General features: G+C 36.4%; 1 protein-coding gene across 5 annotated transcripts in view; it reads right to left on the bottom strand.

The window, feature by feature from the left end:
* The window catches only part of MPP7 (MAGUK p55 scaffold protein 7), a 242,341-nt gene that overhangs the window by 60,240 nt on the left and 158,094 nt on the right, over nucleotides 1–24,007 (bottom strand). For all 5 annotated transcript variants that reach the window (XM_070600843.1, XM_070600839.1, XM_070600842.1 and 2 more), the window contains 6 exons: nucleotides 16,363–16,494; nucleotides 7,611–7,692; nucleotides 6,964–7,049; nucleotides 3,852–3,926; nucleotides 3,471–3,667; nucleotides 2,933–2,997 (listed from right to left, as the gene is read on the bottom strand). In XM_070600843.1, the coding sequence (XP_070456944.1) occupies nucleotides 2,933–2,997; nucleotides 3,471–3,667; nucleotides 3,852–3,926; nucleotides 6,964–7,049; nucleotides 7,611–7,692; nucleotides 16,363–16,494 (637 nt within the window). The remainder of the gene's footprint in view (nucleotides 1–2,932; nucleotides 2,998–3,470; nucleotides 3,668–3,851; nucleotides 3,927–6,963; nucleotides 7,050–7,610; nucleotides 7,693–16,362; nucleotides 16,495–24,007) is intronic.

Below are 24,007 nucleotides of genomic sequence, written 5' to 3'. Positions count from 1 at the left end.
GCTTCTAAGATTTAGGGATGTTTTAGCTTTAAGAGTTCATATTTTAGTTTTTAGGAATGTTTAATTTTAAGAGGCAAATTATTTTGTTTGAGAAGCCTATTTTCTGGATATGTATTAGATACACCAAGATTCTTAAGGGGAGGAAATAACCAAGCATCAAAGATGAATACCACCCACACTGAGAGTTTTGCATAAGGATGCTAGCTTTTAAGCCTGAAGAGGTCGGTGTTATCACGGCTCCTGATTGACCGTGGAGCCAGGAGCCAGGGCTCTAGCACAAATATAAATGCAAAGATAACAGCACTGGGCTTCTCTCTTCCTTTCTGACTTCTCTGCTGACATTAGCTGAACCCCTATAGTTTCAGAGCCATCTTCCATGAACTTTTCCTTCATGCAAACTTTAGTTATGATGTACACCGAGAATCAAATAAAGAGTAAAATCATAGTAATACAAGCAATCACTTTGTGAAAAAGGTTAACTGGCTAATTTGATATATATTGTTACCTGACTAGTCATTATTCTAAAATCAGTGCTCAACAATATCTTCCTAGGTTTTAAGTGCAGTAAAATTTAGTGCAGAAATTTTTATCAACATGAGTATTTTTTTCATAAATTTATAAACACCAATTTTTCTTCTTTTAGAAATTTTACATTAAATCAGAAATTTTTCTTAAAATCTATTCTACGAATTATTATTCAAAGTCATAAAAATAAAAGCTTTTATATCAACTTGATTTTTTTCATCGAATTATTCAATAATTTAGCAGAGAGCAAGATAACATGAATGCCTTATTCTAAGAATCTAAGCACCGAATGCTGAAGTCCAGGAAGTACTAAGTCAGACAGGCTTCCTAAGATTCAGCTATGTAAAGAACCACTATCAAACACACCCAAGTGCTTTTAAGTGCCTTTAAAAATGTTTAGAACCAGGACAAAGATTTTTACATAATTTTGGGGTTCAGGGGTTTATGAGAAATTCAAAGAACTTTCAAATGGAATTTCAATTCTTAGAGAATAAAGACACTCATTTTCATTAATTATGAAAATTTCTATGAAATTTTAATTTTCATAGAAATGTACTCTCTCTCTGAATAAGGCCATAGCTACTATACATTAGTGATTTTAATTTGGATAATTTTGACCAGGCTTATCTTTATTTAAAAATAATGAATAGCTATATATGAGAACAAACAATACATCTCTCAGTGAATCAAAATCTAGTGAAAAAACAAGAGACAGAAAAGGAAAAAAGGAAGGAAGAAAGAAAGGGTGAAAGAAGTAAAATCAGTAAATATTTCTAAATGGTGTTCAAGAGGCAGAAAAAGAAAGAAAAAAAGAAATACTAAAACATCCAAATGAGGACATTTCAGTAAAGATAAATCTTGGAACAAATATTTCTCAGATTCAAATACTGAAGTATTAATATATAAAAGAGACAGTGCAAATTAACAGACAAAAAGCCTCCCTTACAATTAAGACTTCTACACACCTCCCCCTACCCCCACATTCACACACATTTATACTGAAACCAGTTTGGGGAGAGCTATGAAAAAGACAATTTATGCACTTTCTATAGTTCTTTAAAGAAACACATCAATTTATCAAAATTTTTAAATAAATGAAAATTCATAATTATATCAAATTATACATTTCTTAGTTGCCTAAGACTCAAACAAATTTGAGTACGGGTTCAAATTCAAGTAGAATCACATTTATTTCATTGTCAGGTTACACACATTTTATCCCACATGCACCAAACATCAGAAATATGCAGGCCCCAAATTTAAAAATCCCTTAAAGAACAAGTCAGGTGGATGCCTCGAAGTTCCTTTCAGCAGGATGAGTGGCCAGGGAAAATTCATCACACTCAAAAACAATGCAATGGTCTGGTTAAACTTTAAGCTTTCCAATGTCACAATATATGTGGCATTCTACAACAAGTGTTTTTTCCTTCTGCTCAGACTGAATGGAGCAAGAGCACGCAGGCTTTTGAATCAGTGCTCCCCCTGAGTATCTGCTTGCTTGGCAGATTTATGCCCGACTGCAGTTTGGCTCTCTTATAAGGTAATTCCTGGGCTATAAGCTTCTACAAACTGACAGAAATAACAGGAGATGTGAAAAATGCAACAATACTAAAAACAGATGTTGGTGTAAAATTCCAGGACCATTTATTTGCTCATTTCGCCTTTTAATGTACGATTTCTATGCTGAAAACAAAGGGCACTTTTTTTTTTCTCTTAAAATACCTAGACCCATGAAACATTTAGAGGAGATGAAGCAGGAAATTTTGGGGATGGGGACTTGAGAGAGGTAGGAGGTGGGAAGAAAAGAAAAGCTGAGAGAAGGGTAGGTTGAAAAAAAAAAGCACCTAAATCCACACTATCTTTTTCAGTAAGCCTACGTCATCCTATTTCTGACTCATTTTCTTTTACTCTAGTCTGGTAATAACTACAAACAGACGGGGTAAAGGTCAGAGTTACTATGATTTCTGGATAAGAAAGGAAGTAAGAAAAATAAGAGCAACTATTCTTGGGCAAAATTGCTTTTGTGCCCAAGAAAGTGGTGAATTTTTCGCCCCCTAATCTTTACCAAGAAATATCTTACCCAAACCTCCTGGCTGTTGGGAAATAAGAGTTGCATTTTAGGTTACATTTATAAAATACCTAAATTTAGAAATTAAAGAGAGTAGTAGTTATTAGTTATTTTCTTAACGAGTCATGGGTTTCTTATAAACAACCCCAACACGCCTTTCTTCAAAAGATTCACAGTAATATTCCTACTATGAATTTCTTATTTGTTTGGTTCCTGTGAAATAATGATTCAAAAGCGATCACAAGGTAACGACCTCTCGTTCTACCACAAACACCTGCTTTAATAGTCAAAAATAAGCAGCAAGGTTTGGTTACTCTGCATTCTTATGAACAAACTTACATGATTTCCTGTTGGAAACTTTTAGGGGCTGAACCAATATTTCTGGTCGTCTCAGAGCCAATCTCCTGGGGGAAAAGAAGGTCAATATGACTGTCAATTTTCAGTACACGTCCAAGATTAATATAACACCAAAACAGTAAATGTCTTAAAACAAAAATGGAAAGTTAGGGGGAAAATGAACACAATGTAATCTATTCAAATGAAGAAATAAATCGTCTACTTTCAAATTCCTATAAATTATCCCCACTTCAAAATCACCCTTCTTTTTTTTCCATCTTTCACATCAATGCAGTTTCAGATATTAATGTGCTATTTTCCACTTGCTTCATAACAAAAACCAAATTTGACCTGGGACTGTCATATTATTTTTGGTCATTATTCATATTTAGTTAGACAAAACAGAAATCCAAACCTGAGGGATAAAGGATTCTAAGGCAAGGTTTTAGTTCTTATTTTATCACAGATATGCTGGACTGATATTTTGCAGAGAACAAAAGGTCAGTTGAAGAAAGGCCATTAAGATGCGCCAGTAGCTCACCTTTCCTGGAAATGCTTTGAAGGGATCAAGCCTGCTCTGGGATTGGCATCGCCTTCATGCTTCGCTTGCCACCACGTTGCATCATCTTGGCTCATAATCTGAAGAATATCTCCCTTTTTGAAAGCAAGCCCAGCTTCCTTACATGGAATGGCTTTATCCTCATTAGGGTCATAGTCAAAGAGGGCTTTGATAAACATCTGGAAGAAAGTTTCATTTAAAATGAATAAATACAAAAAATAAATGTGAAATGGCTAACATTTTTCTAACTCTGATTTAAGAAGAATTTTTTAAAAATAAGAAACTTCTTGTGACAAAGAGGATGCATAGCAGATGGAAAAACATTAGTACCTCCCACAGAAAAGGTTTTTAAGTAATCATTACCTTGCCTTCTTTCGATGGTGTCTCCTCCTTGATGCTAGGTATAATCTTAAATGTAATTGCTCCCAGGGACTGAGCCTGATATCAGAGGAAAGAAAGAGTTATAAGAAAACTTCTAGAGCCAAGGAGAAAGAAGGCAAAATAGGTAGAAAACGAAATGATTCTGAAAATTTACAAGCTTGAGGTTTCCACTCTTAGATAAACTAAACTGAGGAAACTATTTTTGTAGAAATTCCTGTAATGTGAGAAAGCACTAAAGTTTGTCAAATAAGTTAAAAAACATTAATCACTAAATCCACTTTTACCTCCTGTGCACTTCGAAAATGCCAATGAATATATTACCATCCACGTTGAGTTACTTCAAAATAGAAACACGGAATATGCACAGTGCCTTATACAGACAACATTAAATGGATAGATCAGATAATATGCAAGCTTCAGACAGTTAAGTATCAGCATGCATGTTTTTAGGAATGAAATATCTATACTATCAGTAATGTACTTATAGATGCATGATTCAATTAGTTGCAATGTTTATCAGAAAAATTAATGAGGAACATTAATCTCTATTATATTCTGGTTAGTGAGAAAAATACCAAATGTAATAGATTAATGAAAAGATGGAGCATCAATTCTAATTTAATTAAAACAAGCAATGACAATACCCACAATTCTTTGCTATCTCAGACAAGAGCAGGCGTCCCTTTAAGACACTCTCATGTCATCTCCATTTTCAGCATTTATCATAACCATATCTAAATAGTTACGTAACAATTATTTCTTAATATGTTACCTCTGCCAAACTACAGTGAATAAGTTCTATGAAAGCACTAAATATCTGGCACACGTTTAAGAGGAATGCGGGGGATTGTGGGGGAAAGGGAGAAAGGGAGAGGAAAGGGAGAAGGAGAGAGTGAGGCAAAGAGAGGGAGAGAGAAGAATGGGTCGATCTCTCTGAGGCTCACTACCAGGGGTGTGCTGGTAAACCAGGACTGCAGTTTGTATAAAAGCCCTGGATTTGTATCATTTGCCAGTTTCCATGGTATACATACTCCCATCACAGCCAGTTTCAATTTGCCAGTGTGAGGTCACTGGAAGCCAGGTTGGGAAGAGTTGCATAGGATCAGCTCTTGAAAGTATAAGGAGGCAGCTCCAGCACCGCACAGAGACTCAAGTAACTCATAACTCTTATTGAGAATTCATGTAATACTGAAGTGCATAGGCAGAGAGATGGTAAAAGTCTTCTCTATAACCCCTGTCCATTCTTCTAGTTTGTGTGTGTGTTTTAATGTACGTAAAGCCCTCAGAACAGTATCATTAAGGGCTCTGTAAGCAATTATTAGTATAGTTGCACCACATAAAAAGACATTTAGGTCAACGACGGACCGCATATATGGTGGTGGTCCCATAAGATTAGTACCGTATAGCCTAAGTGTGTAGTCGGCTATACCATCTAAGTTTGTGTAAGTCACTCTATGATGTTCGCACGACACAGTTCTCAGAACGTATCCCACTGCAAGTGACGCATGACTGTCTTACTGTTCTTATTAAGTCATATAGGTCTATCAGCCATTGTGATTGTGTCACAGCAATCCATCATGTGGATGAATGATTACTGAATCAATGCAACCTTCTTGATAGTTTCTAAATATTTTTAAAACATCTTGTTTATACAAATTTGCCAAATTATTTCCTTAGGGTTAATTTCCAACAATTGAATTTCTTTTCTTTCTTTTTTTTTTTTTTTGAGGAAGAGTGGCCCTGAACTAACATGTGTGCCCATCCTCCTCTATTTCTTATGTGGGACGCCTGCCACAGCATGGCTTGATAACCAGTGCATAGATCTGTGCCCAGGATCTGAACAGGCAAACCCTGGACCACCAAAGCAGAGCACACAACTTAAGGGCTATGCCACTGGGCTGGCCCCCAACAATTGAATTTCTTGATTAAGGGGTTTGCAAATTTAAAATTTTGATAGTTTCAGACAGCTATCTCAAAAAGTTCTATTAATTTATCCTACTACCAAAAGCATATAACCATATCTATTTCCCTGTAATCTGACTAACCCTAGGCATTATCAAGCTTTTAAATCCCCACCATTCCAATATTTTTCAGTCATCATGTTTACTCTTGTTAACTGTCTGTGCATATGCTTTGCCAATTTTCCTGTAAATATTCTTATTGATTTTTATGAATTCTCTATACATTAAAATATAGCTTTCTATCATATATTGAAAATATTTTTCCTACAATCTCATTTGTATTTTATTTTATGTACAGCATCTTTTTCCATATAGAAAGTTTTCAATTCTAGTTATTTTTCTATTTGAATTTTACATCAAAGTTAAAAAGTCTTGCTTTATTTTCTGTGATTTTTTTTAAACTTAAATATTAAATTAGTTGGGATTTATTTTTCCGTGTAGTGTAAAACAGGAAGTGACTTTTTTTCTAAGTGAATCATCAATTAATCCAATAGGATTTATGAAATGACTTGTTTTCCCACTGTTTTAAAATGCCATCTTAACCATATACAAATTTTGATACATACTGAGATCTGTTTTGAGATACTAAACTCCCTTTTCATTTCTGTATAGTATGTTTTCATTTGTCACAGGGACAGTCTCTTCAATTTATCCTTACAAATGAACCAAAGAATTAACATTGTCAAGGAAAAAACTAATTTCATTCTATTTTAGCTTTCAAAAGACATCTAAATTAATTTCACTATTTTATATACCTAGAAAGCAAAGCCTACAGACTGGCTATGTCACTGGAAAGAGAAAGATAAATGCATCACCAACAACAGCGTGGATGCCATCTATTAAGTATTTAATTTGGGACAGACCTTGCCATAACCTCTTTACATACATGAGCTCACTTAATTCTCCAAACACTCCAGTGAGATATTTACCTCTTATTATTCTCATTTTGTAAATGAAAACACTAAGGCAATAAAAAGATGAAGGTATTTTCCAAGGACATATAGAGATCCTGCAATGGAGTTCGGATTTGAACTCTGGACGGCGAAATCCAAATCCTGTAGTCATCACTAAGTCTGAGATATAGTGATTCAATTTCATTTTCATTGCAATTTGAAAATAAATTGTCAGCTTACCAAAATCTGAATTACTTCTTCAGGCCTTTTATCCTCAACTGGTATCCCATTCACTTCCCTAAGTTCATCACCAACATGAATAAGACCTGAGAAATAGCAAATGTGGTAAATTAGCAGTGTTACGTACAACAGAAACTGTTAATTCACAATTGTTTCCAGACTGAAAACATTGTTAGGTTCCCTTAAGAGATTTGAGGATTGCAAAGGAGACCTTCCCACTTCTCAGGTTTCAGATTCTGTGCCTCTACGTAGCAAGAAATCAAAGACTCAACGTAACAATGCTGGCAAAAAAATGACAACAGCATCTTGGTCTTCATCTAGAAATGTACATTATTTTCATCTTATATAAGAATTTCAACTTTTAAAAAGCATTGCATGCTTTTAATAATATTTTTCAAATCGGAAACACTGAAACAAGACTGAATATAACTCTGGAATCCCATGTAAACCAAGATCGTAAAGCAGAGTGCAATTTATTTATCATTTATTTAAATAGGTTCCCACATTTCAAAACCGAAAAAAAAATCTTATTACATGTTTTGCTGTATTATATCAAAAGACTGCTATACTCTTAACTGCATATTGGAAATGTGACACATAAAAAGCAACATGACTTGTCTATATCCACTTAACAATTAAACTCATACCACTTCTGTCGGCAGCTCCTCCTCTCATGATTCTAGCCACAACGATGGCCCCTGTCTGCTCATCCTTCTTAATGGTAGCTCCCTTTTAAGAAAAAGAAAAGTATTTGTGGGTAAATGCCTGTAGCGGTAGCAACAGGAAGGCAGAAATAAGGACATTCATCTGGAAAAAGTGAAAACAACAACTACAAACAATTAAAGGAATGAGGCAGGAGGAAAAGACATCATGCCCTTTGTCTTATAAATACTCAATACTAGGTACAGAATTTTCTAACATACATATCATCTAAGGTTTGCAGCACAATTTAAAGGTTTTTGAAATCTTTAACCTCTTCAAAACTATGGAAAGTACAAATATCTTCTATCCATTATAATACCTTGTATTTGAATACTATTTGTTTTTACCCTTTTAGAGCATTTCCTCATTTCATTTTATCCTGATAATACCTCAAAAGAAGGCAGACTACATAGAGGAGCTTAACAGAAAAAGATTATATAAATTACAAAACTAGAACTCAGGTCATCTGGCTTTAATTCAGTGATCCTTCTAGTACACTATTCCAGTAAAGGAATTCAGTGGTAATCAGAAAGAAAAAAAATGAGAACTTCAAAAAATTACTTATATTTCTTATCCAAGGCACAGATAAACTAATGGAAGAAAGATCTGTCATTCCAAGGTTTTTATGTACTAGGATTGTACCTAGTACAAATAGAACTAACATTTTGGCATAAATTTAGGAAACAATTTCAAAAAGAATTCAGAAATTCTTCATTTATGGATGTTCAGAAGTAAATTAAATGAATGCTGCTTTGTAAGAACATCAGGCACAAATGGTTACTTTGAACGCCTTTTCATGACTTTCTTTCCAAGATTGGCATTGATAGAGACAAGCCATCCCTGCATTGCGACACATGGCTAGAATGATGCACATTCGGTGGTGGCAGACTCCACTCCAAAGAAGAAAGTGGAATTTTTCTCATGTTTGTTAATAAACACATTTATATCATTAAAAAATAGATAGGTAAACAAAATTAGGAATCCATTTGTAATAAGTATATTTTATATATGATAGCTATCAGATACATATCGAATAATAGTAAAAAAGTTAAATAATTGATAGGATGATTTTGTAGAATTTTTCATCACCTATGCATGCTTTCAAGGCCAAAGACTTGAATGAGCATATCTCCATAGTCATAAAAACCTTAGATTCACCAATTACTGGTATTTTTTGCTTTTATTTAAACAGTTAACTTGTAGTCAAGATGAGTGGAAATGAATATTCTTAACAAACTAATTCATGTGATTAGATCAACTTTCATTTTCCTTGAAAATGTGTCTCAAATTTTCCCACCAAAGTATGCCTAATGGCAGAAGGGTCTAGTAATCTAATTTAAGATTACTTATCTATTTTATAGATAAGAAATTGGATCCCAAATGGTTATAATTTGTCTAAGATCAGACAACTAGTGTGCAGTAAAGTCAGGACTTGTCTAAGGAAAACAGATCAGAATTGCTATTCTTAATCTTAATTATCATTTAATACTGCTTATCCTGTATCTTTCCATAACCTTTTACCCGTAAGTTTCTAAGTTCATTATCCTTGTGGTAACCTGTCTCCATGATGGAGATCATCAATTCCTTCCCTCTTTGGATGTGCATGCCAGATTCCCATATCAAGTGGTAAAAATGGTTCTCAGGCATTTAAGGCCATGGGAAGTCTTGTAGCTGCCACCTGGGCCTCTTGAAACACCTGCTCTATGGGAAGTTAGCCACCGTGTAAGAAATCATGACTGCTGCCACACTAGAAGAAAGCCCAAGCTAGCCAAGTGGAGATGCCACTTGGAAAAAGAGATGCTTCATCAGCCACCCCGCCCAGGCATTAGTCATGGGAATGAAGGAGACCTCAAATGACACCAGCCTCAGCCACCATCTAACTGGACATGTGAGGGACTAAGCCAACAGAGCCTATCAGCCTCCAAAACTGTGAGAGATAATAATATATTATTGTTTTAGCCACAACATTTGGGGATAGTTTATAACACAAAATTAAGTAACTGGAACAAATCCCTTTCTCCATTATGGATTGTACTGTTTTTCAGAACAGGACCATCCAGTTTATTGTGTTTAATGTTAGTCCCTTTGACTTATTCTGTGATTCGATGAAGTTGACAAATGTTCATTGAGAACCTACTATGGGCCTGGTTCTGTTCGAAGGGCCTATAATACATTGGTGGAAAAAACCCAAACATTTCTGCCCCCTCATGGAGCTTACATTCTAAGAGGGAAGACAGACAAAAGATGAAATAATTAGATATATTAGATAGTATGTTAGAAGGCAGTAAACACTATGGGGATGGGAGGCAGTACACCGGGGTAAGAAAGATCAAGAGTGCCAGGACAGGTAGACAACGTGAGGGAAGACAACGTGAAGACACAGACAGGCCTCACTGAGAAGACGACATATGTGTAAAGAATGACTGGAAGGAGATGAAGGAGTTAGTCAAAGAGAAAGAATAGAAGAAACAGCTGGCGTAAAGGTGCTGAGGTGGGGCTGTGAATGGAGGGATCAAGGAAGACCAAAGAAGCCAGTATGGCTGGAGTAAACGGTGAAAAGCAGTGGGAGGTGAGGTCAGATAGTAACAGGGAGGCAGAGCATGTAGAGCTTTGTAGGCCATTGTGAAGACTCTGGATTTTATTCTGAAAGAAATAGGGAGAACCTGAACAGCAGGAATGACATAATCTAAATGGATCACTCCATCTACTGTGTTAAAAGAGTGCAGGGGCTAGAGCAAAGAAACAAATAGGAGGCTGTTATAATAATCTAGGGGAAAGAGGATGAGGGCTTGGATCTGATGGGCAGGAGGAGATAAAAAGTGCTCTGGATATGTTACTGGCAGAGCCAAAAGGGTTTCCCAAAGGATTGGAAATGGGATGTGAAAGAGAGAGAAGTATCCAAGATTAACTCTATGGTTTTTGGCTGAGCACTGGAAAGATGGGATTGTCATCAACTGAGAGGGGGAATCCAATGGGTGTAACAGATTTGGGGACAAAGATTAGTTTTCTTTCAGATATGTGAAGACTGAGACGTCTATTAGGCATCCAAACGGACACATCAAGTAGACAGATGTACATACAAACTTAAAGATCAGAAGAAAGATCTGGAAGAGAAATAGCCCTGGGAGTCACGGGCACATAGATGATTTTTAAAGCCATACGCTGGATGAAATCATTTTCAGAATGTGTAGATAAAGAATAGCACTCCAACACTTAAGGGTTATTCTGTTATAGATAAGTACCCTGAAACAGAATATGCTTGCTATCTCTGAGTCTACCTATCCTTGCAGGGTAAACTTTGGACCTGAGAATCAATCTTCTTTTTGATTCCTTCATTCTTAAGGATTTCTATTTCCATATTGCTTTCCCAACCTCATTTATCACAGTTCCTTGGTGTATTTCTAGTGCAATGTACCTGCATGAAAATAAGATCAAAACTCAATAGAGCACATTACACGTGATATTATACAAAAGTTGACCGTCCTATGGCATAGTCTGCAAATGCAAAATGAATTAAAATTGAATCTAATGTTCTAATACTTCCATATTTTCCTATATAATTGTTTTGAATTTATTCTATGTGACTTTGACAAAGAAAAGAGTATAGAGAACTTCAGGTTAGACTGAGAAATCAAAATTCTGGTTAGATTTTTCTTGTTACTTCTGTAAAATGGTTTATAAAAAAGGACTGCTAAGATTGGGGTATCATGTCTCCTTCAATAAAAACTGTATCTCCTACAAGACTATTGTAAGACCTTCTTAAGCAGGTAGCACAGTTGATTTCAGGCTTAGCCTTTGCAACAAGTGTTTTCAAAGTATGGTCTACCAAACATTTTCATTGAGGGAATCTGAGACATTTCTTAAAAATCTAGATTCCTAGGTCCCACCCAAAACACTGATGGAGACCCTTTGGGGTTGAGACCCAGAAGTCTGCATTTTCAGTAAGCACCTCAGGTAATTCTTGTAATACCAAACTTTGAGAGCCACAGTTCTCAAAGAAGCAAGACGACAACTCACGTGAGAAACACTGAAAATTTAGGATCATAATCCACTTGCTAATTTTCTTAAGCTTATCTAAAAATTAATCTCCTGGACAAAACAGATATAAATTGCTCCAAACTCAGAGGGGAGGAAGGACAGCTCTGCTCCTCGCATCCTCACCACTGGTTTTCTCTCCTCCTCTCAATTCTTTTATCCGTCCCCCTGCTCCAACTATCCCCTTTTTCCTTTCCATTGCCAAATACCTTCATGATCTGTGTTCACTGCCTCTTCTCCCAGGAAACCATTCTCTCCTTAAACAGCTGTCATCCAGCTTCACCTTATCATTCTACGGAACATTTATATAATGCTCGCATAATGCCTAAGAACTTATAAAGCATTTCAAATACATTCCATCTCAGTTGATATTCAAAACACTCTCAAAGAAGCAGATCTCCCGATTTTCTGATAAGGAACCTGAGGCTGAGATGTTAAATGACTTGCTGCTTTAAGGATATAGAGCAAGTGAGTGACACCATAACAACTCCCACTGAGGTCATCTAATGCAAGCTTGGTATTCATTTCACATTATACCTAGGTCTAATAAACAAAATTACATTCTTAGCACTGAAAACCTACCGCCTGGTTACTAAATCTTATGTCCTTTCCTCTTGAATCATTTGCCAAACATCTTCTGACCACTGACTTGCTAGATTCTTAGTACCCGGACTCATTCTACTCAAGAGGCCTCTGACTCTTGATCTTCTCTTGGTTTTTGCTTCTGTTTTTTTTCCCTTTGGCAGTTTTGTGCCTTCAATAACTTGCCCAAACTGACAAATGACATTTGACAAACGTAAAATGATAATTTCCTTGGAAATAAATATTTTCTACTTTTTCTAGGTAGTGTATTTTTTAAATGTTTAATTTGTTCACCCAGTAATCCTACTTTACCTTTGCAATAGCCAGCCCTGGTGGTCTAGTGGTTAAGATCCAGCCTTCTCACTGCCTTGGCCCAGGTTCGTGTCCCAGTCAGGGAACCACACCACCTGTCCATCAGTTGTCGTACGGTGGTGGCTGCGTGTTGCTGTGATTCTGAAAGCCCCACCACCAGTATTTCAAATACCAGCAGGGTCACCCATGGTGGACAGGTTTCAGCGGAGCTTCCAGACTACACAGATTAGGAAGAAGCACTTGGCCACCCCCTTCTGAAAGAACTGGCCATGAAAACCCTGTGCAGAGCAGCAGAGCATGTCTGATAGAGCGCCAGAAGGTAAGAGGATGGCGCAGAAAGACAGGGCAGGGTCCTGCTCTGCTGTACACAGGGTCACTAGGAGTCAGAACCCACTCGATGGCATTAACAACAAAACTTTACAATAATTGTCAAACTAAAGACACTAATTATACATTTGGATGACAAAAAGTTCAAGACAAGTAATTCTCCTCACTTGATTTCATATTCCAATGTTAAAACAACATTTAAAATCTTAATACTTTTTTTTCTTCTGTGAGGAAGATTGTCCCTGAGCTAAGATCTGTACCAATCCTCCTCTATTCTGTATTTGGGACGCCACCACAGCATGGCTTGATGAACAGTGTGTACGTCTGTGCCTGGGATCCGAACCCCGGGCTGCTGAAGTGGAGCACACAACCCAACCACTATGCCACTAGCCAGCCCCTCTTAATACTTTTTTAGGAATCCCAACAAATTATTTTGGGAATTTCTTCATCCCAAGTAGAAGCTCTCTTTTCTATATGAAGTTTTTATTTATTTTTTAAAATACAGCTCCCTGAACAGAAAACATAGATCAAATTGTGGCTCACTAGGAAGAAGACAAAGCATTACTGATTAAAATAATGTTTCAAAATAAAGTACTCAAAATTACTTTAAATTGCCTTACATATAGGAAACTAAACCTAGAGTTTAAAAAAGTTACCTGCATATGTTTTGGGAAAAAAGCTTTTACTAATTTACTTTTAAATAACTGAGAATCAGAGAGAAAAAATTTAAAAGCTCATGTAAAAATGGGCAAATAAACAGAATGGGGGAATTATGGATAAAATAAAATGGGATTAAAATTTTTAAACACTCCAAATTTAGGGGGAAGTGGCGAAGAAAATGCTATTAAGTTGCCAAATTACCCCATGATACAGTAATAAGCAACTGAACAATTCTGAGATATGCATATGATAGCCCTTGGATAAACAAATATTACAAGCCTGGAAAACATCCTCATGCTTAAGACAAATATCCCTCTTTTAAACAACTTAGCAATTCAACCAATTTTTAAAGAAATTTACCTGGTTCCCCTTCCTGAATTTTTAACCTCCGCCTAGCACCTGCATAGCCCCACAGGTTCAGTATAACCATAAGGAAATTCGTCATTTTTATCCCATGCATTTCCTTCCATTCTTGCTGAATGAATGGAGAGTACTTCTAGTCACCTAAATAAAACCACCCATGGTATTTTTGACTTCCTCTCTTCTCTTGCCCTTTATATCCAAAGATTTGCCGGGTCCTATCAAATCTAACATATGTAGCTCTTGTCATTATCCTAGTTCAGATGCTCATTTTAAATATACCATATTATATAAACTATAACAAAAGAGGGCAAATAGATGAAGAGTTATCACCTCAAAGTTAGCTCTAGTTATTTCAGTTGTTATATGCTTATTAGCTAAATAATATACTTAGTAACAAACTATGATAAATACAACTTTAGGTTACTTTATATACTTCATTCAATTTCTTTTTAAATTTAAACTAATTTACAGTAGGTCGAGTTAAAACTTTTAAGAAATCCTGATGCAGAATCTGCCTAATTTCTTTGATAAATGGGTTGAAGATCTTATTTGATCAGGAGGCATGGGAGTCAAATGCTGCTGAGGACTGTTTCAATGGGAGCTTACCAAACCAACACACCAAACACTATTGCTCCTGGGGAAACCGTAACTGATCGAAGAAATTAGTGATGAATTACTGACCTCCTCAAGACAGTCTTTCAATTATCTCCCTAAGAGGCTGAATTCATCAAAACAAAAACGTCTTTCTTGCTGACAGATGCCCAGAATCCACCAAAAATGAGTCACTTTATGGTGACAGGCCCCTGGGACAGCTCTTTCTACATCCACCATGACTACTACCTACTCTTACTAAGTCTATGACCTCCATAATAAAAATTAAGAGCTATTTAGGTTACAAGTATAGACTTACAACCACGGACGAAAATCATGAATTTATAATCTAAATTAAACCATCGTAACCAGGAATACAGGAAGTCCTAGGATGTCCATGGATGAGCTTCAAGGGGCTCAATAAACCCCCTGACGTAATATGCAAACTTATCTGTATATTTTTCTGCATAAGAGTGTCCAATGCATTTATCAATATACCAAAGTTGCCCTTAAACGAAACAAGAAGATAAAAACCAACAAAAATGGAAAAATACAAAGACAGAATATGGTGCAGAAGAAAAAACTGGTATTTGAAGCTAAAGAGCCAACTGTGGATGCTGGTTCTACACTCATTAGCTGTGACACTTTGGGCAAGATGCTTCACCTCTATGAATATGAGGTTCCTAGTCTGTAAAAAGAGAAAAATTATACCAATTATGAGAATTAAATATGACATACATTAAGTACGTAACATCGTGTCCAGCAACTACTGTATTATCAAGTGCTATTTGCTTTAAGAACACAAAAATGTCTTAATTAGAATAAATAGGGCACAACACATTTAAAATTAACTGCCAGATTATGAAATCTATTTTTCTTTTGAATGTAGTTCCATACAAATATGGATACACTTTGTATTCTTTTCCTATTGCTGTCATAACAAATGACCACAAATTTTGTGGCTCAAAACAACACAAATGTATTATCCCACAGTTCTGGAGGCAGGAAGGCCAAAATGAAATTAAGTGTGTCGGCAGGACTGCATTCCTTGTGGAGGATCTAGAAGAGAATCCAGTCCTTGACTTTTCCATTATCTAGAAGCTTCTGGCGTTCCTTGGCTTATAGCCACATCACTCCAACCTTGGCTTCCATAATCACATCTCCCTATGTGACTCTGACCCTCTTGCCTACTTCTTTCGCTTTAATAAGAACCTTATGATTATACGGGGCCCACCAGATAATATAGAATAATCTCCCCATCTCCAGATCCTTAACTAATCCTGAAAAGTCCCTATTTCCATGTAAGGTAACATATTCACAGGTTAAGAAGATTAGGACATGATATCATTGGTTGTGAGGGGCGTTATTCTGCCTACCATAGACACCTTGACATAATTCAACATTGTGTAAATACTGGTGCTAAAATAAATGGTGATATTTTATATTTTGACATATCAGCCAATTGCATAAGTTCTCCTCATTACTTTCAAATCAGCTTTCTAGAAAAGCCATAAGCAATTATTTTTAGTTGCACCATTTAATGTCAAATAAGCTGTGACTAGTGCATGTTACGCTTTCTTTTATAAATGGCAACAAGACACATTTTAAAAATTACTGCTATTTATAACCAATAGAATGCCTGTCATTTTATTTGGCTTCATTTTTCTAAATCGTAGTCTTCAAACACGAATGTTCCACTTATTTTAAAGTTTGAGAACACAGAGGAAGTATATGTTAAAAAGAGGAATAAATGGTATGTCCCCATCAGATTTGGCTTTATCATGATATCTACTCAGATCTGAGCACAAAGTGCAGACCAAAACTCACCAGTGGTTCTCTATTTTTGACCAGACGGATGATTTTTACGGAGTCTTCCTCATCGTCAATGTCATCAGGCATAGGAGGCAATACAGGATCATAATTCTTCTGAGCCACAGTATCGTGCACAGAGAGCAAAGCCTGTGAAGTCAAGGGTTGGTAAAACAAACAAACAAACAAAAATTAATCAAAAAATAAAGCCCCTAACACTATATACACTTTTATTTAAAAAACTCAAATTGCGGTTTTAATTTGGACATAACCATGGTAACAAGGCTCCTACTTAAAAAGGAGCCTTTTACAAGCAGGGAGCATGTAGAATGGCAGAAGGCAGCTCCACTCAGCGGCCACCTCCACCCAGGGCCATGAATGGATGACGAGAATCAGCATGAAATGCGCTCTAACCTGCAGACTCTCTGGCTCATCCTTAGAAGGGTGGCAGTTGGGGGTGGTGGGAGGATGTGACTTTTGAAAGGAGGGACAAAATGAGGCTATAGACACTGTCAATGAGCTATGAGGACTCTGAAAAAACTATGTTTGCTTTCCTACTGTTAGCAGAAAACGCAAAAAGAACTGATCAATACAACTGACTAACTTTCATTCTTTTCTCACTTTTTCATTTTCTGTGTAATAGGTGACCAATAAGTGTATAAAAGAATAAAATAAAATTATTTATAGTCATGACTGTTACAGTGGTTAAACTCCACGAAACATTGTTATATTGTCATTAGAGACCAAAGATGAGAAAAACACTGGAACCTTGACATGTCGGTCCTCACTATTTTAGGTGAGCAGACTTTTAACTAACTTATTCCCTAATCAGCAACAGCATGACCCATAAATTACTCCAGCCAGAAGCCTAGAAATCATCCTCGAAATCTCTCCACTCACCTACGCTCCCAATCCAATCCATGTCCTGTTAAATCTACTTCCAAAACACTTGCTAACATTTGTTATCTTCTCTCCAGTCTAGGTCGGAGGTTGGTAAACCATGCCACCTGTTTTTGTAAATGAAGTCTTACTGGAACACAGCCATGCTCATTCATTTATGTATTGTCTATGGCTGTTGTCAAGCTACAACAGAGAACTGAGTAGAAGCAACAGACACTTTTTCCATAAAAAGTTGACAGACCCCTGGTCTGGATCAGTGATGCCATCATTTTTTTTACCCGGAGCATTGCAATAGCTTCTAAATGGTCCAACTGTATTCACCTTTGGCTCATTTTCAAATCCATGATTCACAGTGTAGCCAGAGTGATTATTTTAAAAATTAGATCAAATCATATAACTAGCCTGTTAATAACAACACTTCTAAAGGTACGCACTGATCTGGGAATGAAGATCAAACTCTTGAGTATGTCCTAGCGTTGCGTTCCTCTCCAACGTTATCTTACAACATTCTCCTCCTCACTCAACTCAAAGAACTCTTTCTCATAGAGGCCTGGCCAAAACCTCTAGGATAAAAGTAGATCCCTCGGTTACTTGATCTCATAGCACCTCCTTCTTTGACTTCATACATGTTCACAAATTATATCCATATACACATTTTCATGTGCATAAGTTTAATATCTGCTATCTACTGAAATAAAGCTCTGAGATGGCAAAGAAATGGTGTCTTTTTTTTTTTTTAAAGGTTGGCACCTGAGCTAACATCTATTGCCAATCTTTTTGTTCTTCTTTTCTCCAAAGCTCCCCAGCACATAGTTGTATATCTTAGTGGTAGGTTCTTCTGGCTCTGCTATGTGTGACACTGCCTCAGCATGGCCTGATGAGCGTTGTTAGGTCTGTGCCCAGGATCCAAACCAGTGAAACCCTGGGCCACCGAAGTGGAGCACATGAACTTAACCACCTGGCTATGGGGCTGGCCCCTGGTGTCTATTTTTTAATTAAGCTTTTTTACATATAAACATATATATAACATACATACAGTAAAGGACACAATTCATAAGCATATAGTATGAGTTTTCAAAAATGAATATGCCATGTTAACATTCCCCCAAACAAGAAATACAACATTAACTGAATCCCAGAAACTCCCACTTATGCTCCTTCCTAGGATGATCACCATGCCCTCCATTCCCAAGGGTGGTAGTTTTGCCTCTATTTAAATACTGCATAATAGGATGATAAGTGCATATTCATTGTTTCCCCTGATATTAAGTTAGTGAGATTCATCCAGGCTGTTACTGGTAGCAGCAGTCACTCATTTTTCATTGCTATGTAGCATCCCAACATATGAATATTTCAGTTTCTTTATCCATTATGCCTTTGAGGGACATCTGGGTTGTTTTCAGGTCTTGGCTGAAATAAATAATGCTACTATAAATATTTCATATATATAAATGTATGCGTATATATATACACACATACAATTTGAGTTAAGTATATTTAAGAACGGAACGTCTGGGTCATGAGTTATAAGCATACTCAACATTAGCAGATAAAGACAAGCAGTTTTTCAAAGTGGTTGTCCCAATTATACTTCCAATAAAAGCTTATGTGAGTTCTAGTTGCATCACAAGGTCCCTAGCATTTTACATTATGAATTTAAATTTGGCCATACTGAGCGTGTAGCGTTATCTTCTTGCGGTTGAAATTTCATTTTTCCTACAGCTAATGATATTGAAAACCTTTGCTTATGTTTATTGGGCATGTATATACCTTTTGTGAGATGCCTGTTTAAGATTCTCACACATTTTTCTATGCTATCTTTTTCTTATTGAATTATAAGAATTCTTTATCATATACTAGATCCAAGCCTTTGTTGGTTACAAATGTTACAAATATATTTGCCCGTTTGGTAAACTGCCCTTTCAGTTTCTTATTAATGTTTCTGATCAACAAAGGACTCTCATTTTAATGAGCCCAATTAATGTTTTTTCCTTTATGGTTGGTGCCTTTTGTATCTGACAAGAATTTCAAAGGGAAAGAATGAAGAACATCAAGATGATGAAATGTCTGAAGAGATAATGGCTGAAAATTTTTGAGGATTTATGAGAGACAGAGTCTGAAGATTCAGGAAGCCCAATATATCATTCAGGGAGCAAGAAAAATAAAAAGAAACCTGTGCTTACATACATCATAGTGAAATAGCAGAATTCCAAAGGCAAAGAGAAGATCTTAAAAATATCAGAGAGAAAAAGACAGATCATCAGATAGGAAAAAAAAATTGATTGAGAGCTGATTGATCAGCAGCAACAACGGAAACTAGCAGATAGCTTAAAATACCTTGAAAGTACTTAGAAAAAAATAACAGCCAGGCCAGAATTGTGTATCTAGCAAAAGTATCATTCAAGAATGAGGAAGAGGGCCAAAATGACATTATCAGGGACCCACTGGAGAAAACTCAGGAAAAAAAAAAAAAGGATAATGAAACAATGGTTTTCAAAACAGCGGACATCAGACAACAAAGTACAGTGACCAATAGTGAGCCCTATGATTGCCCAGCTCACTGCCTAGGGAGAGCTTCCTGGCTGTGTCAGGGGGAGAAGGAACTCAGGCAGAATCCAGTGGTCTCCCTGCATTGAGAAACAGAGCTGTGAGTCCAGGGAGGTCAAGGGGTTAAAGTTCTCAGGGAAGAGTATGGGAGAGGAGAAAGCTGTACAGACACTAGCTCTGAAGATCTGTAGGAGGTCCCCCCGGAGCCCACAGCCAAGAACTCAGCCAAGGCATGCACATGAAAACACTATCAAAAAGGGTTAGAGCAGCGGTTTGGAACTGAGGGTGATTTCACTCCCTGTTGGTTCGTCACAATTTGGGGGATGCTACTGTCACCTGGTGCATAGAGGCCAGGGCACTCCTAAACGTCGGGCAGCATACAGGACAGTCCCCTCCCCCAACAAATAATTATCCAGCCCCAAAACGCCAGTAGTTCCAAGGTTGAGAAACCCTGCATTATAGGGAATAATCCCCAAAGCTTGCCCAGGACAGGAACAATAGTTCCTGTTCCCACCAGTTAGAGGGGAAAATCTCAGAATTCACAGGGCACCGAGGAGAGTTAACAGAGGGGCACTGTCTCAATCGTGGGAAAAAATTAGCCCAAGATTAAACGCTGCTAAGGTCTCAGCTAACAAGGCCTAAAAGCAAGCCTCTGAAGGATCAAAATGTTTCCAAATTACTTAATTGTGAAACAAAAAAAAAGCTCAAGAATATCTATAAAAATACAAAATTATCCAGGATCAAAGAAAGTAAAATTCACAATGACTGGCAGTCAATCAAAAATTCCCAGGTGTGCAAGAAAGCTGAAAATACTACTCATAATGAAGAGAAATATAAAGCAATAGAAATGCTGAAAGTATACAAATGATAGAATTATATAAAACAAAAGCCTGAAATTATACAGATCTATCACAGACAGGGAAATTAAAACAGTTATTATTATAACTGTATTCCAAACGTTCCAAAAGCTAGAGGAAAGACTGAATATGAGACTTGGAATATATAAAAAAGATTCAAATCAAACTTGTAGAGATAAAAAGTACAATGTAAGAAATGAAAAAAAGGGGCACTGAATTAGATTAACACAGATTAGACACTACAGAAGAAAAAGTGAACTTGTAAACAAAGCAATATAAACTATTCAAAATGAAAATATACAGTGAAAAATTTTGAACAGAACATTACTAAGCTATGGGACAACTTCAATGGCCCAACATATACACATAATTGGGATCTCAAAAAGGAGGGGGGCTAAAAAAATATTTGAAGAAATATGGCTGAAAATATTCCAAATTTGATGAAAAAAATAAGCCCGTATGTTCAAGAAGCTCAATGTATCCAAGCACAAGAAAAATAAAGTTAATACCAAATTGCTTAAAACCAGTGAGAAAGAGAAAATCTTAAAATTATCCAGAGAAAAAGAGTACATTATATATAAAAGAAAAAAGATAAAAATGGCAACGTATTTTCAGGAACAATGTAAGCCACAAGACAAAGGAGCAACGTCTTTAAAATACTCAAAAATACTGTCAACTGAAAATTATATACCCAGCAAAATTATCTTTTAGACATGAAGAGATATTGAAAACTTTTTAAAGATGTAGAAAAGCTGAAGGATTAATCACTTAGCAAACCTGCAATACACGAATGTTATAAGAAGTCTCTGACAGGAAGAGTGACAGCAGATGGGAATACGGATCTATACAGAGGAATGAAGAATACCAGAAACGTCCACCAGCTGGGTATCTATGGGAACTATCTTGCACATAGTAAGAATAGTGGAGGTTGCTAATGAACATTTTTAAAAATAAAGCGATCAGTAAGAACTCTGGCTATGTATTTTTCCTCCTTAGGTTTGCATTCATTTCCATGTCTGGATTCCAAAATATACTTTTAAGATTTACAGATAACAAGTTCATCATTTTTAATAGTTTTGCTTTAAATATTTTTGGTTAGCAACATTTTAATTTTAGACAACTAAAAGTATCCTTGTATTCCATTTTCTTCAATATACAGATTTTCCTTTCAAAAGGCACTATCTAAATGAAAATTGTGTTTCCATATGCCGTAACTACCAATCACAACTGATGGATTTACCTGTTGTTCTGAAGAATCTGCAGGAAATTGAACACTAAGCCTTGTAACTCATCAGGCTCACAAGCTCTCTCTTCCTTGGACCCCCTGGAGTCAATTCTATGTTCTAAGTATCTGTCAGGTCCACAGAATTAAGTGTCTAACTCATGAGGATGAGTAACACTGATTTATTCCTCCAGAAGGAAGCTTAACTTTTCCTTTTAGCATGCTTTAATGAAGTCTCATCCATTCTGCATGCTCAGGCAGTGAGTAATTTCTGGTAAGTGGATGTTTTGGAAAGCTGAAAAATTACAACAAATCGTTTCATTTTATTGCCTTTTAAAAATCTACCAAATTTTCCCTGACTTCCTAAATTATAATACCATGTTCTGCAGATGATGTCACTTCACTGTTTTATCAAAAATGAGCCCCAGAACGATGACTCACAGCGGTTGGTTTGTCTTTACTGTGGCAATTTGATGCCTAGGAGTGGTTCTTATTTATTAATGACTCCCTTTGCCTCCCCTAGAAACGAAGTCTCTGTGGAGGTCAACATCCCGCCATCAGTGCCCCTAAATGCCACCTGCAATATTGCTCTTGACCACTCCACCACTGCAGCAAGGTTTCACATTCTATAACATCTATTGAGGGCTTTTGCTACTTACTACCATTTCTCTTTTCTCACACCTGTTGTTTCTTTTATACTTGGTTATTCTTCCTGGACTTGACGATGTGGACAATAAGACTGGATTTTGTAGACATTACTGAGTAATAAGAATTGTTTATTTTTTTGCATACGCTGACCAATCAACTTAAAGACTTAAAGATTGAGTGTAATCTTTAAATCTTTGACAGTTCTCAGGTGAGACTACTGTTACAGAACGACAAGTCGCTTCCCAACTATTCAAGACTTGAAGGCAACAGGTTTTACAGGAAAAGTGTTGCCATATATTCTGGTGGTGATCAACTAGCAAAGGTAAAAAAGGACATTAATTGAAAAGGGCTTATGCAACTAACTGCATATTTAATTCCAAAGGCATAGGGAAAAAGGGCCTCCTCATGCACCACTGCAGAAGGCACTGCACATTAAGAGAGCCTGTCTAGGTTATTGCCAAGGACAAGCTGGCAATCACTATCAAAATTTTAAAAGTACAAACACTTTAACCCGACAATTTATTGACATGATAAAAGTCTGTAATATACAAGAGATGGGCATTACAGTGTTGTTTAAATAGCAGAAAAGCAGAAACAACAGAAATGTGCACTAGTAAGAGACAAGTTAAGTAGATGATTATGGTGATCCAAAGAGAAGTGCACAAAATATCAACATGTCCACAAAACAAAACAAAACAGTAAGCAGTGCATTCTATTATGCTATTTATAATGGCAAAATGTATAGGTGGTATTTCTATATAGAAAAAGGAATGAAAGGTAATGAGGTCAATTCAGAGTAGTCATCCTTGGAGGTGTATGAACACATGATTCACAGAAGAAATAAAGTCATTAAGCATACAAAACAATGCTCATCTTCACTAATAAAGCAATGAGGATGGGGCTTCTACTTCTCTATGGTTTGAATCAAAGACACAATTAAGTCATCAAAAAAAACCTTATTTTTAAAAGTCTTTATCAAGTTACTTTGTAAAATGTAAAAATAAAAAAGTAATAAACTATTACACTTACTAAAGACAAATATCATAAGTCATTTATACAAATAAACTATTCCTTCCAACCTCATTTATGAATTTTGTTTTTTTTTTTTTTTTTTACTTTTCCTGTGTGTGTCTCTCTGTCCATCTATCTCTGAAGTTGTAAATGCTTCTTATCTATTCCATGATAATGGTTCAATTTTTTTACAGGTAAATCTTGAATGTATTTGGAATTCACTCTAGTAGGGGTCTTTCTGAGTTTTCCCCAAATGTTTAACCAGTTGTCCCAACACCATGTACTAAAGTCACATCCAGCCCCGCCTGTCCCCTACTTCCTCCCGTCAATCCCCCTCATCCCTCACTAGAGCCACAATAATGTTTCACCTGAATTATTTCTACAGATGCCCAACTGGCCATCTTCCATTCAGTATCCATTCCTCCCACCCTGCCACCAGCCCTCCATCCCACGGAACTGTTCTGTATACTACATACAG

This window comes from Equus przewalskii, chromosome 30 (genome assembly GCF_037783145.1).
Source record: "Equus przewalskii isolate Varuska chromosome 30, EquPr2, whole genome shotgun sequence".
In the NCBI taxonomy this organism is placed as follows: Eukaryota; Metazoa; Chordata; class Mammalia; order Perissodactyla; family Equidae; genus Equus; species Equus przewalskii.
The sequence above is the reverse complement of the archived record's forward strand: the minus strand, read 5'-3'. Positions and strand labels throughout refer to the sequence as shown.